At 37.1% G+C, this 14,681-nt stretch overlaps 1 protein-coding gene across 12 annotated transcripts in view; it reads right to left on the bottom strand.

The window, feature by feature from the left end:
• The window catches only part of ENPP2 (ectonucleotide pyrophosphatase/phosphodiesterase 2), a 107,233-nt gene that overhangs the window by 46,592 nt on the left and 45,960 nt on the right, over positions 1 to 14,681 (bottom strand). For 11 of the 12 annotated variants that reach the window (XM_082364242.1, XM_082364246.1, XM_082364248.1 and 8 more), the window contains exons 4-9: positions 13,628 to 13,753; positions 11,396 to 11,456; positions 9,228 to 9,325; positions 8,934 to 9,013; positions 8,063 to 8,182; positions 793 to 848 (exon numbers count right to left, since the gene is read on the bottom strand). In XM_082364242.1, coding sequence (XP_082220368.1) covers positions 793 to 848; positions 8,063 to 8,182; positions 8,934 to 9,013; positions 9,228 to 9,325; positions 11,396 to 11,456; positions 13,628 to 13,753 — 541 coding nt within the window. Of the gene's footprint in view, positions 1 to 792; positions 849 to 8,062; positions 8,183 to 8,933; positions 9,014 to 9,227; positions 9,326 to 9,799; positions 9,866 to 11,395; positions 11,457 to 13,627; positions 13,754 to 14,681 lie in introns of those variants that run through there. The other variant, XM_082364245.1, reaches the window with a different exon arrangement.

The following is a 14,681-nucleotide window of genomic DNA, read 5'->3' as shown; positions in this document are numbered from 1 at the left end:
TACGGCATAAGAGGCAAATATGGAAACAGCTTTAGGTGGTTAAAAAAAAAAAAAAAGATGGAAAGAACATCTCAGTGGGAACAAAATCCCCATGAAAGTTGAAACAGATTCCTTTTCTTACTAAGGAGCCTCAAAAATAATCAACATGTTGACACTTGTATTAGGTAAGTTTCATCTTAAGGCTATTTTATGAACATTAACTACTAATCCCCCCATCACCTCTGCGGGGAAGAGAAGTAGTTCCTTTTTTCTTATTAGGGAAATCCTGGAGCTCAGTGGAAAAATGGGGTGGAAACAAAGACTTCCTCTTGTCTCCTGTCTGGAGTTTCCAGTCTCTAGACCACTACATCAGCTGTCTGAGACCATATTCGATTTTTAAAGTTGTGAACCAAAATAAATATAGAATGTTGTAATATATTTATAGAAAATGATCATTCAAATCACAGCAATAAATAGCCTGAGAAATATATATTCCCTAGGTGCCAAGTTACCAAAAACCTATAAACAGGGACAGAAAAATGTAAAGGGTGACTAGAGGTAGGAGAGAAAATCTTCCTTACATTCTATTAAGAAAAGATGGGGGAAAAGAGAGAGAGAAGAGGAAAAGAGAATGGAGATGGAAAAAGACAGAGAGGATCTCTTAAAAAAAAAAATGGAGGGTTATTTTGAATCCGAAAATATTCGTACGTTGGAGTATGTTAACATTTAACTGAAGTGAAATCAAATTGAATGAATGTTTCTTAAATTGAATCATAATTGTAATTTTACATTGACAAAATAGAGGTAACTTACACAGACCAGAAGAATGTCCCAGCTTTCACCCCTTGCTTGGTGGCTGTAATCCATAGCTAATGAGGAAAATATAAGAGGCTTAGAACATATTCTGGGTTTGGGTCAAAGAAGAAAAAGGTTTTAAAATATATTAGCTCAGATATGTTATACTTTACTATACCCCACCATAAATTTCCCAATATTTGCAACCTTTTTTTTTTTTCACATCTGGAAGTCAGAATTATTCTTTCCATAAATGTTATTCAATACATTCTCTGCAAAAGCTTTCAAGCTCTGCTATGATTATAGTGGCTTTTTTAAAAAAAAACTTTCATTTCATCTCAAGAGTCTCTTCTGTACCTGTCTTTTCTGATCATTGTTTTGAACATTTCACTTACATGGCAGAATTCTGCTCATCAAAGGACCCCGAGTGACCATATGTTTCCTTGACTGTTGAAAGCCTACAGAGGAAAACCCCAATTTGGCACACAGATGCCAGGATCTCAGAACCTAGCTTTGTCTTGTTTTGTTTTAAATGAGGTGAATGAAATGGGGAAAAGGGGCTATTTTTTATTCTGGTTTTCTCCTTGTACCTTTTACTTAGCCTTTTAGTAAGTGGAATTTTAGGAGTAAACTCCTGGGATAAGTTAGGTGAACCAGGCATGTCATTAAGGTTTTTAAAATATTCTTTCCAGGGACTTCCCTGGCGGTCCAGTGGTTAAGACTCTGCGTTTCCACTGCAAGGGGCATGGGTTCGATCCCTGGTTGGGGAACTAAGATCCCCCATGCCCCGTGGAGTGGCCAATATATGTATATTCTTTCCAGCTCATGCTGTTGGGAGGTAGAAGATACGGCAATTAAGAACCTGAGCCCAGCGACCAGCTAGCTGCATTTTAAGCCTTGCCTCTGTCACTTACCAGCCGTGTGATCCTTCAGTTAGTTATTTAAGGTCTCTACATTCCTTTAAAATATAGATAATGTTACCTAGCGCATAGGATTATTCTGAGCTTTAATGAGTTAATACATGTAAAGTCCTTAAAAACAGTGTTTTAGCATTTGGTAAACACTAGATCAATTTTCATCTTAATTATTATGCATTAATGGAAATAAATATAATCCAGTTATTTTCAGGACACTAAAAACAACTTAGAATGGCCAGTGTCCCATTGAATAGAAGTCTGTGAGAAGAAACCCCTTAGCTTTAGGAGGCAAACAGGAAAAAGAAGTGTAGCTTGGTTTTTTATAAGACCAAAACAAAAATGGTCTACGAGTTGCAACCAACCTCCTTTCTGGTTTCTTTGTCTCCAGAATTTGATAGTGTTTTACTTACTCCAGTTAAAATCTTTGTTTTTTGAGGAAAGGGGTAATTTGGAGGTGTGGGGCATTCAGGAGCTTGGCCATGGCCTCAGAAAGGTCTGGAACGCCTGGCCTGGGAGAATTCTGTAAGGATTCCCAGGCCCCTGGGGAGGACTGGAAACTCCCAGCTCCAAAATCACAGCTGCTGCAGCTGGCAAGTGAGGGATGGGGCAGGAGAGCATACAGCACCCTCCCAGATTCCTGGACGTCTGAGCTGCCAGCGGATGTCATTAGCATGGGAAAGGTGGAGTCCTCGTCCCATTGGGATGGACCAGAGACAGAGAGATCAGGATCTCAGATTGCTCTGAGCATCCTACCGGGGTTTAGTCCAAAGTATCCTTCTGCTTTACAGATGAACTCTGGCATTTCTGGGTATCCTCACACCAAGGAGGACTCAGATGGGTCCCGGAGTTTCATTCATTCTTGTGTCAGCGCCTCCTCTAGCAAGAAGGTGAACTCAAACTGAGTCCTGGACACCCTGCACGTGCCTCAAAACCACCTCAGATCCCAGAGAGATCAGTTTCTTATATTAAGTGATCTATTTGCATACTTATTTTAGTTTCAGAGACACAACCTTGGTGCACGCATAGCCAAACAACTTCCTAGAAAATGTGGTGCCTTGACATTTCCAAGGAAGCTGTATTAGGCAATATTTGGCAGATATGAAATGTAAAATCAATCTGCGGTTTTCTAATGGAAATTTTTTAAATACAGTTTTGTCAAATGATGACCCTACATTTTCAAAAGTTATATTGTGGAATACACACTGATGTTGGCATTATCAGAGCAACAGGAAGCCCTATAAGTAACTTTTAGCTTACTAACCCTCAGGGGGAAAGATCACCAAAGGAGTCTTTGCAATAGTATAAGGAAAGAGCACTAGGAGAGACGACAGATGTGAGGGTGCTAAAATTATCCCAGTGGCAAAATCAGAATCATTGGTTCTTTGTACTTGTCTGTACTTCCCAAAAATTTTGTAGTGACAATTAACATCTTGGTAATCAGAAAGAAAAAAAAAAAATTAAGCAGTTGTAAAAAGCAATGTGAACTATGAAGACAAACTAAAGGTAAAATTTTTTTATTTCTTTCTTTATTTCTTCCAAAAAAGAAGCAAAAAATTCCTCCCTGCTTCTTGGTACAAGTCGTGTTGGCCTCATTTTCTAAAAGAAAATTGGGAGCATGGTCAGAAAAGTGCAAAGAATGAACAAATAAGAGAGAATACTTGGAATTAAAAAAACATTTTAAAATCTCAAAGGAAAGGACCCTAGCAGTAATGAAGCTGGTCGGTCAAAGGTTTGGCAAATGGTATGAGACTGAAGCATGAAGAAAGTTTCTTAAGTTAAATCAGATCATGAGCAGCTATAAAAGTTCCTTTGCAAGTTATACATATATATTATATTTCAGAACTCTAAAGTTAAATCTAGTAATTACAGAGAAAAAAATGCAGTAAAATGTTGGTCCAAAGGAAGATAAATGAAAAGGAGCCTCTTGGTCTATAAAGTGGAGGAGGGGCAGGGGAGGGAGAATCGTAAAACAGAAATCATAAAACTAGTTTCTTGTTAATTCAGAGAAATAGGAATTATAATTTCCCATTTCCCATTCTGAATTTGAATGTAATCTATATTTCCTCAGAGATGGGCCAAACAACACAGCTAAAAAAAAATTAGCTAAGAAGACACTGAGTCTGGCCTTCCCACCTTTAATCCCAGTATCTCTTCCATTGCTTTCCTTTATCTAGAGGCAGAGTTTTCAACATTTGTGTCCTAGATGCTACATTTTGAAAAGGGGACAAATGGAAATAATATTGTACCTTCTTGATATGTTATCAGGAATAAAAAAAAGAAAAGAAAACTCCCACTGGGACCAGGAGCATTTAAATGCGAAATCCAACACTTTCTCAAATTCAGGAGAATATGCAGCTGTGGGAGAAGGGGAGATGTTTTAAAAAGGAAAACAAGCAAAAAAACATTTTTGAAAACCATGAACTACTATTGCAGTCTTCCTAGCAGTTCTTTGCAGGGAAATTATTCCTTTGCATTCTAAAGCACAGAGGTAGAAGAAATAGAATTCTGGGAGACCAGAGGAATGGGCGGGGCCCTAGTATCAACAGGAGTAAATCAATCACTGAGATTCAAGAGTAGGAACAAATTAAAGCTGTGAGGGTTCGGGGATGCAGCAGAATAGACTGTGGACTAGTGTGGCTCTTTCCAGGTGATTAGGGCCAGAAGAAGGTGAGTGATGAAATACAGGAAGAAGTACAGGCAAACACGCCTCAGATGGGGCTGTAGAACAGTTCAATCCAAAACATAATAAATGGACACCTAAATGTGTTAGGCTATGGGTTAGGTCCTGAGAATAAAGAGATAAATAAATCAAGTCTCTACCCTCATGGGGCTCATAGACTAAAGCAGATTATGTGAATAATTTCAAATGATATGGTCACAGTTATGATAGAAATAACAAGAAAACCCAAAAGAGGGTCCCTGAGCTTAGTGAGGGCTGAGGGAGCTTAGTGAAATCTACTTAGAAAAGGATGCTTAAAGTGAAATTTGAAAGAGAAATGAGCCTGGCAGCAAAGGGACCAGGAGAGTAGAGTCTATCCTAAGTACATTATGATACAGTAAAATGAGAAAAATATAGATTTATTACAGTATATGGAAAAGAAACAGCATAAAGAAAAGGTAAAATTTTCCTGGAAAAAAAAAAAGAAAGTCACCTGTTAGACAAAGCGGTAAGCAAAGACTAACATTTTCCATCAAGCCAATCCCTTTGGCCTGGAAGTTCACTCCTACTCTAATGTCATTCTTCTTCTCTTTGCTGTCTCTTTCTTGAACCTGCCATCTTTCTTGTGTTCTTACACTACAGTAATTCACAAGGATGGTCTCAGGACCAACTCATTGCATCACCAATACTGGCCGAAAACCACCATAGGCCCAGCAACTTGAGAAGTAATAGGAATGCAACAAACTAGTAAATAAAACAAAAAAGAAGCTGACTCACAGATATAAAGAACAAACTAGTGGTTACCAGTGAGGAGAGAGAAGGGGGAGGGGGCGATATAAAGGTAGGGGGAAAAAGGGGGGTTATTATGGGATTATCTAATATCATGTGTGTGAAACTTTTGAAAATTGTAAAGCACTATAGAGTTTAAAGAATCTTTCATTCAATTAAAAAATTTTTTTTAACTTTTAAAAAGAATCCTCCTTCCTCCAGAAACTGTGCCTTCAGAGGACTTGCACCATGGAAGGGTGCTGGACTCATCTCTCAGCTCGCCACACATAGTGGGCCCTGTGGAATCTCATTCACTCTCCACCTCTCTGAGTCCAGCTTTGAACGGAACAGGCAATTTCCCCACTGAGTTATCTTAGTATTAGAAATTGCAGGATTAGAATGGAGAGATTTTTCAAAGAAACAAACACACTTATGGCACTCTGTTAAGAGTATGGAACATACTTTTGAAATGAGAATAAAGTAAATAGTTTCAAAACAACAACATAAAAAGGAATCCTCTTATAATATGTAGGAGAAATGTAGGGTCGTACAGTGAATGACAACTTTTAATAGTGCATTCTGAAGATTAACAAATTAAAAGCAGACTCAAGTTTGCTAAAGTGGCTATATCAGGGTTTTAAAAATAAAATTAAATTATAGAAATTATTTTTGGAAGTCGAATGGTGCGATTCAAATTGAATGGACACTACAAAATGCCTCATGTCATATATAAAATTTCAAACTAGAATAAGAGTGGTTCTTATTCACCATTTAATCTGACTCATATATTATTTAGCCAAACGTCTTTCATGGTTTAATCACTCAGTAAAAAATAAGTTGAGTTTGACTTAATTACCTGTTTAAGATTTTTATAAATATTTTCTCTACTCCAATTATTTTTTCACTGTGAAATATACAAGCCTCTGAGAGGATGGTATAAATGCTTAAGGAGTATTTATTAAGGCTCATCTTTTCTTATAGCACTTATAATTTCTTATACTCATACTGTAGTTTCTTATAGTTCCTGCCCATATATTCTTCCTATGTGCCAAGTTTCTATAAAACATGTTTTTAAATGATATCTACTGTGCTCCTTGGATTTCTTATGGTGGCATCTTGTTCAAGAAGATAGAAACACAAATCAGTTTCACTGCAAATCTCCGTCAGCACTAGGGAACTACTAAACTTGGTGAAATGTGTCGACTTAGAGAGTTAGTGAGGAAACAGGCAAACAGAGTTAAAACAGACTTCACTTCATTGAGCAGGTTCACAGCTTTCCGTCTGCTCTGTTTCTGCAGAAGTTAATGAATATGTGGACTCATCTTCTGAGTCATGCCAACCCAGAGGAAGCCTAATATCCACACTCAGTGGAAGTTGATCCAATTTGATAAAATTACTATTTATATCCTTTGCGGTTCTTCAAGCAAGTTTGCTTCATGACAAAATTAATATAAAAGACCAACTAGCAACAGCTCTTGACAGAACTCAAATTTCAATTATTTTATTTACACCTAAAATGTTCCTCTATCATAAACTTTGGGAAATCCACACTGTAAACAAATTTCACTTTGCTTACAACGTAGGACATCATAGACTTCTGGGAGTCTAGCCTAAATAAAGACAGCAGAATCAGAACCTCTGCTAGAAAGAAACACCTCTACAGATATACAAGTCTTCCAACTTTTTTTTTAATGAAAAGCCCATATTTAACCATGCATACTGATTATGCAATATGAATATTTTTATCACAGATGACCTTTTCTCAAAGAGCAATACCATTTTTTTCATACTTTATATTCTCTATTTAGCCCATAGACTGAAGCAAACATTTCCAGGAAGGAGATCATTTGGGGATGGTAGGTACGTGGGTATTTGCAGACTGCCCACTCTTCATGCCACGGCAGATTGCACAAAAGCCTCCCAGCCCTCCTTCCCGCCAGTGTTCCAGGGAGCCGTGGCCCCCAGTCAGAGTAGACATGAGATGGAACCATTTGCCATCCTTCTTCTACGTGTTTCTGATTGACTGTGTGTACTGGGATGTGTTCCTACGGGGATTCGGATCCTTCTACCCAGGGTCGCATGCACTTAGTTCAATTCTGCACATTAAACAGCTGTGGATTAATGTTGCTGCTTTGCTCACCTCTGACCAAAGCAAGCTGCCTGACCGTACACATACACATAGTCACAGGAAAAATATTGTGCAGAAAGCCACCTACATCCCTTTTTACTTTCTGCCCAGCCATTTGATCTGAAGTAAATAGGATGATTTCTTTCAAAGTATCTATCAATTTGCTGGTCCAGAACCAAGGTGGATTCCACTTATATGTAACTTCCAAGATTTTTTAAAAAATGGATTAAACAGAAGAATTCATAAACTTACTGTGGGTTTCATTGAGATTTTTTTTTCCCAGCAAGTTTCCCTGTTCCTGATCATATGGCGCTTGGGCTAAAATTTTGTGGCAGTCATGTCATTCACTTCTTTTTCATTGTGCCCACAAATCTAGTAAATCAATAAGATCTGAGTATTCCTTCTTCAAAATATTTCTGGAAGTCACCCCTATGTCACCATTTCTACCACTGTCACCCTAATGAAGATCCTTATCATCGCACACTTTTATCATCATAACCTCACATACACATACACACATGTATAAACATAGACACATAAACATATGTATATCAGTATATATACATTGTATATGCACATATGTATACGCATACATATATAAATATATATACATAATACACATGCACATACATATTATATGCACATATATATACACATATATTATGTACACACATACACACACATATATATACAATATCAAAAGACAGAAACATTACCAAGTATGAGGAAATGAAATGCATCTTTTCAACAGGTAACAAATTTGGGGGTGGGTGAAATGTTTCAAGGCACAGACACACAAAAAAATGCAAAACTCACCGGTTGACCTCCCCACCACCTATGATTAAATTTCTCTCGCCCTCGAAGATGGAAAGTGGCATCAAATACAGGATCATACATTGAATTGCCAACAATTCCATGTGATTCTGGATATAGCCCCTTTGTGGAAAAGCAAATTTATTGTCAAAATAATCCACACATAATAGTTCTATCATAAATTTTCTTATCATAGAAGGTTTTATAACAATATTTAATTTCCAATTTTATATAAGACATATATAACCTTTATACGTGTCTGTCTTAGCAAACAGAAATATTATCTATGGACTAATTATAAGCCATCCATGAAACTTGACATGATTATAAGAAATTTAATATTGGGATTTTTTTTAACTGTTGCATTTAATAAGATGACAATAATTTTTATTACAATAAATTATCCTTTAGAATGAAATTTACTTATGTGCCTCCAAAGTTTCTAAATACACTATTCCTTTTTCCTAGGTTCTATTTCTACTCCAAACCAAAAATAAATAAATAAATGATATTTTTTAAAGAAGAAAGCAAGGTAGAATTGGGAGTGTCTGAAAATTTAAACATAGCAGCTCTGAAGTCAACATTTTTCATTTGAAAATTCAGAAAATAAAGAACAGCTCCTGTGGTATTTGAGAGGTTGAATGTATGTATGCAGACAGAACTGCAGCTGAAAAAAAAAGGTTTTAAAGTTGCAATGAAGTTCAGTCATCCACAAAGTTGTAAAAGGCATTTACTATGAACAACTGATACAGGTAAGATGAAAAATAGAAAGATTTTCTTTCAACACTAAGGAACATGTTTTTTAAATCTCTCTTTAAGTCATTTCAGGATGAAATCAGCGCTTTGAATCTACACCACTTGAAAAAATACTTACAGTGGCCAGAGTGTATAAGTTAGGGAAAGTTTTTGTCGGGTACACGGGCCTCATGTAGGGAGAGTGAGTGCCACAAGACCCTGGAAACAGAATTCAGGTATTAGAGCAAGAGAACAACCAGGGATCACCTCATGCATGCAAATCCATTCTATAAATGATCACAGACATGTGCTACCTTCACTTTTGAATTTCAAATAGTGAAGTCATGGGTCCATACATCTCATAACCGACAGCTAAGTGGTTACTGGGCAGAACATGGATTACAGATAAGAACACAGTATGAAAATGACTTACTTAGTTTTTCAATGTTAGGCATGACCTTGCTGCCTTTCTTCATGTACGATGCACGGAAACCATCCACAGAGAAGATGATTAATGGAGGGCGAACAAACCTTAAACAGTAACACATTAAGCTTTAGAAAAATTATTGTCACAGGTTTGCTTTATGCCTAGCCATTCTCAATAATTGGAACCGAGGGTTTCCAAGATGAAACTTCAAGGGAGGATATCTGTACAAGCCTGGGCTTCTAGCCACATAACATTTGTGGCAACTTAAGTGCAGAGTTAAATGACCAGGGAAGGGCCTGGACTCCAGATTTCCCCTAATGTACTTTCTCCACTGCTGCCTCTTGCACTGCAAACAAAGTTTTTCACAATGTAAAAAGCTGCTATATTTGCCTGGAATATTGATTCTCCCATTTGCTACCTGAAAAACTCCTATTCATTCTTTAAAATTCAGCTCAAGATTTCCTCTTTCATAGTATTAGGTGTCATGCTTCTGAATCCCTTTAAGATATTAATTAATACCTCTTTTATCATTCATATATACATTATACTATATTATATTGCTATATTAACATGTTTACCTTCTTCACTCGTTTCAAAGCACAGTTTGTGTCTTATTCATCTTTTTATTTTGTGGACCCATAGTAGGGCTTCAATAAATATTTATCAACTACAAGAAAAAAGGAAGGAAGGAAGGAAGGAAGGAAGGGAGATGAAATTAATAGCAGTAGTATTCCTGTCACTAGAACTAAATACTTACACAAAAATTATTTTAGGTTTAATTACAAAATAATTTCAAAAATAATTAAAATTGTTGAAGATCTAAAAATCAATCAATAAAGAACTAGACTATCCACCTAACTAGGGCAGGACTGATGAAATAGGACTTTTGTTATATTCTAAAGATACAGTTGTTCGATCAGACTTGAGAACGCTAAACTATGTGCAAAACTGTTTCTAATAGTTTGAAGATAATTCAGCAAGCACGGGCTTGAATTTATTTGAAGCTACATTTATGATGAGGCATTTTTAAAAATATTTATTTATTTATTTGGCTGCGCTGGATCTTCATTGCGGCATGCGGGATCTTTTTAGTTGCGGCATGCGGAATCTTTAGTTGCAGCATGCGGGATCCAGTTCCCTGACCAGGGATCGAACCTGGGCCCCCTGCACTGGGGTCATAGAATCTTAACCACTGGACCACCAGGGAAGTCCCAAATGAGGCATATTTTAAATGACTCATTTAAAATAGAGTCACATATAAAGAACTTAGAACAATACTATATGAGTTCATTATTATCATAACTATTATAATTTAACGCTTCTACCATGTAGACTGCTTTCACCTCCAAAATAACTGAACACATTTTAAACATTCAGAAACTATTGCCATCCCATTCTAAAAGTCCAAAGAAGTTCAAGTAGCTCATGAGAGTTAAAAAGGAGACAAAAATAAAAATATTTAAATTCTTGGATTTTGTGTCCCAGGCTGTGCTGCCTAAAACAAAAAGACACTCGATCAAATATATTCATGAAAACACATTTGTAGAACATTTTATTTTCTGCCAGGCATTTTAAGGGTCCATGAATTTGCAACAGTTTCCTGGAAGGCGTAATAAGTGCCTTATGCTGGTCCCACTTGAGCTGTGGGGTGTCACTCAAGTTTGGCTGTATCCCAGCAAAGCAGGGCTGTAGTGGTTTGTCAAGTTTCTGTAGCATCTGGTAGGAGTTACCATCTTGGATAATATTTTCGAGACATTCTGTAGTCCTCCCTTCAGCCACCCCACCACCACTACCGTCACCAAAAAAAAAAAAAAAAGCAAAAGCAGCACTTCAGGAAAAAACACAGGAAAAAAAACCAAATCACTGCCGGAAATGTTTCTTTTCTTCTTCAGTATTACTTACATATACTTCGTAAAATCTTCAGCTAAGGTGAGATACAGAGGATATTCAGTCTCTGATATGTGCAGGTGATAGGAGAAAAACAATTTTTTAATTCCCTACTTCAAGATGTACATTCCAGCATTCGACTGGTAAATTACTCAGAAGTACTCATAAGTTTGCCTATATAAGAGGATTTCAGTTTTACATTGTTTTTAACCATTTACCCATCCATAGCCTTTGATATTTTATCAATAAATATATAAAACTGTATAATATTCATAAAATGCACTCACCCTGCAGGACATTCTGGGGCCTTTATTTCCTCACAGTCATCATCAACCCAATGTGACTCTCCTGTAAGGAAAAATGGGTAGACTTTTTGGTGAATCTAATTATAAATACCATCCAGAGCCTTGAAGTGTATAATTGCAGGACCTGTGTCCCGTTTGATACTCATTGTTTATGGGACGCCATCTAAAAAGAACTTCTGAAATAAAGCCTAGTGTCTGTTTTGGCTTACTAAACTACACCCATACATGATGGGAAAGTCTAGATTTAATAACCCCAAGTGGTGTTTATTTGAGCCTTCCGAGTCTAAATGGTTTGTAGATAAAAACACCAGTGGTGTCAGTGAACAAAATTCCATGTTTGTTTCCCTCCAGAAATAAACTGTTTGGTCATTAGACAGAACATTTTTTCCTAGGCCACCAAACATCTCATAGCCATAGAAAACATGGCACAACTTCCCTTTAGTTGGGGAAAAAGATTTAGACTACTCAGAGATGATGGATGGAATATTGCAATAGAGAGGTTATCTGCCAATGGATCTGTGTACAGCCCTTGCACTTAGGAATAAAAACCAATGCTATCTTTCGCTTTTATCTTCCGCTAAGATCTGCAAGCATAAACCTATGTCTTTCTTGAGTTACTCCCATCAAGAATAGACAACAGAAAAGAGCTTAGATACAAAATGAAGCTTACTTTGGAGAAAATGAAAATTATCAAAAAGTATTTGCTTTAAGTTCTCCTTGAACATAAGTAACATTTGTGACCAAGACTTTGGAGAAATGGCTCCCATGTAAAGAGCACTGGATATCTCCCTGGTCAATAAGAATCTAACTACTGACAATTGTGTAAGTACCATGCTCCTTAAAATAGGGAAGTTTTACCACACGTGTAATGACCCAGGCGTGCATATGGGCCCTACAAAAGTACTGCAACTAGAATTTTAAACCAGCAAAAGCCAGCGTTTCATGATTCAACGACCAGTGATACTTAGGACTTTATTTTCTCTTCTAATAGCCTTTGTGGCTTATTGGTACATTTACTAGGGAAATAAAAGGGAAAAGGAAATAAATTCTCAATGAGTTTTATGCTTTATCAACAGTTCCAATAATCATCTGGGTAGGAAAAATTTTCAAACTCAGCATTCAAGCAGTATGTCTTGCCATAAATAAACACTGTGCATATTTCAGAACTGATTTGCTTTTCCCCCAAAATATTTTTTTTTCTTTTTTTTTAAACATCTTTATTGGAGTATAATTGCTTTACAATGGTGTGTTAGTTTCTGCTTTATAACAAAGTGAATCAGTTATACATATACATATGTTCCCATATCTCTTCCCTCTTGCATCTCCCTCCCTCCCCCAAAATATTTTAACAGAAACTCTATTTAAATGTTCCATGTCACAGCTAGGAAGAGGACTTAATTCAGACACTAAAAAATGACTTGCAAACTTTACACAAAGATCCTTGGATCCTTCCATTAACTTTAGAAGTGGGTGCCATGGTGACTTAAAAATCCTTAAAGACAGAAACTGCATATTTTTATATGTTCAGCAGTCCATTGAGTAGTATTTATTATTGGAATAAAACCATCGTATTTGACAATCAGCCACACAAAGTCAGCACACATGCATGTATGGCTTTGGGGTATAGCAGGAGCTATTGGTGTCCCATCCCCTTTAGCAGCTAGTACCCCCATTCCCATGCTGCTGCTGGTGCTTCAGCTTACAACTTACAGCTAGTGAGTACAAAAGCCATGCCTTTTGCCTCAAAGGTAAGAACTCTGGGATTTACTTTCCAGAGCCCGCAGTAGAGCAGACCAAGGTGAGACTTCCCCTGACGCCACATCCTTGCTTGCTTTCCCCTCTCCCACATCCCCTGCTCCCTTATATGGTTTTCTTGCAGAGCACTCTTCCAATAAATTCCATACACAGAATTCCTGTCTCAGGCTCTGCTTCTAGGAAACCTGACCTAGGACCAAGACAGGAACTCTTTTAGAAATCTCCTCATTATTCTGGCTGTATGTAATTATAGAACTTGGGGTTATTTCCTCGTTATTTCAGATCAGTGAAATGCAGAGAAGCAAAACTAAGAAAGAAGCATGAGAAATTAGGAAGGACAACTCATTCCTGCCTCCCAAGCCCATATCCAAAGTGATATATCCACAATATCCAAGGTCTCTTCGAACATCTCCAGTTTTTATTCTTTTAAAGATCAAGCCAACCCAAGGAAACATGTACCTTTGCAAACCACTTGGTAATTAGTACAGCAGTCTCCCCTGGCCAAGCAGTCCTCTGAGCAGTGACAAGCATTGTCTTCATTTCTTACTTCTCCGCATCTGTCCTTAGTACACTCCCAGCCGCCAGCTGAAATCGGCACAACAGAACACTCACTGCTTCACACAAACCAAATAAAAGAGGCCACAATTGCTTACAACGTTTGCCAAGAAAAAGAGCTAAAATCCCACATCATTTAATCTGCTTGTGAAATTAGAGTTGGCCTGAGGCCTAGATGATATTTGGAGGACTTACAAATAGGATGGATTTTTAATTTTTCAAATCAGAGTACAAAGCCAAATGCCACTGGGCTCCTTTGGAAAAATGAAACCCTTAACCATTTGCCAACTGTCCTAAAAGACCCAATACAATGTATAGTGTGTAAGGTTTGTGATAGAGATACCTACCATTGTAGGCATAGTTGCTATAGCTGGACTCTTTTATTTTCCCAAGTAGCTTTATTTAAACTTTAATCAGCTTGATTTAAATACAAATGATAGTGCAACAAGGACCTACTGTACAGCACAGGGAACTCTGCTCAAATTATGTGACAACCTAAATGGGAAAAGAATTTGAAAAAGAATAGATACATGTATATGTATAGTTGAATCACTTTGCTGTACACCTGAAACCAACACAATATTGTAAATCAACTATACTCCAATATAAAATAAAAAGTTTAAAAAACAATAATAGTGCAACTAAATGGCCTCTACCTGCTATAAGATTCACTTGGGGGTTAAAGTCCTAAACAGATATGAAGAGTATAAAGGTATACTAAAAACATTCACAGTTCTAAGCGTTGACCAAACTGTGGCCCAACCCACAATCAGAGGTCAGAGTCCCTATTTTCAAGGAGGTCAATCGCTAGGTTACAGATTTCTATCTGAGCATACTTGATTGGGAGCTCACACTCCACTCTACCAAGAAAATATCTTCAGAAAAGTAATATTTTTATTTTAAAGAGTGTGCTGTACTTTTTGTGTGACTTTTCATCTGCTAGACTGTAAGCTCCATG

This window comes from Balaenoptera borealis (assembly GCF_965194805.1).
Source record: "Balaenoptera borealis genome assembly, chromosome: 17".
In the NCBI taxonomy this organism is placed as follows: Eukaryota; Metazoa; Chordata; class Mammalia; order Artiodactyla; family Balaenopteridae; genus Balaenoptera; species Balaenoptera borealis.
Note: the sequence above shows the minus strand (reverse complement) of the source record. Positions and strands in the feature narration are given on the sequence as shown.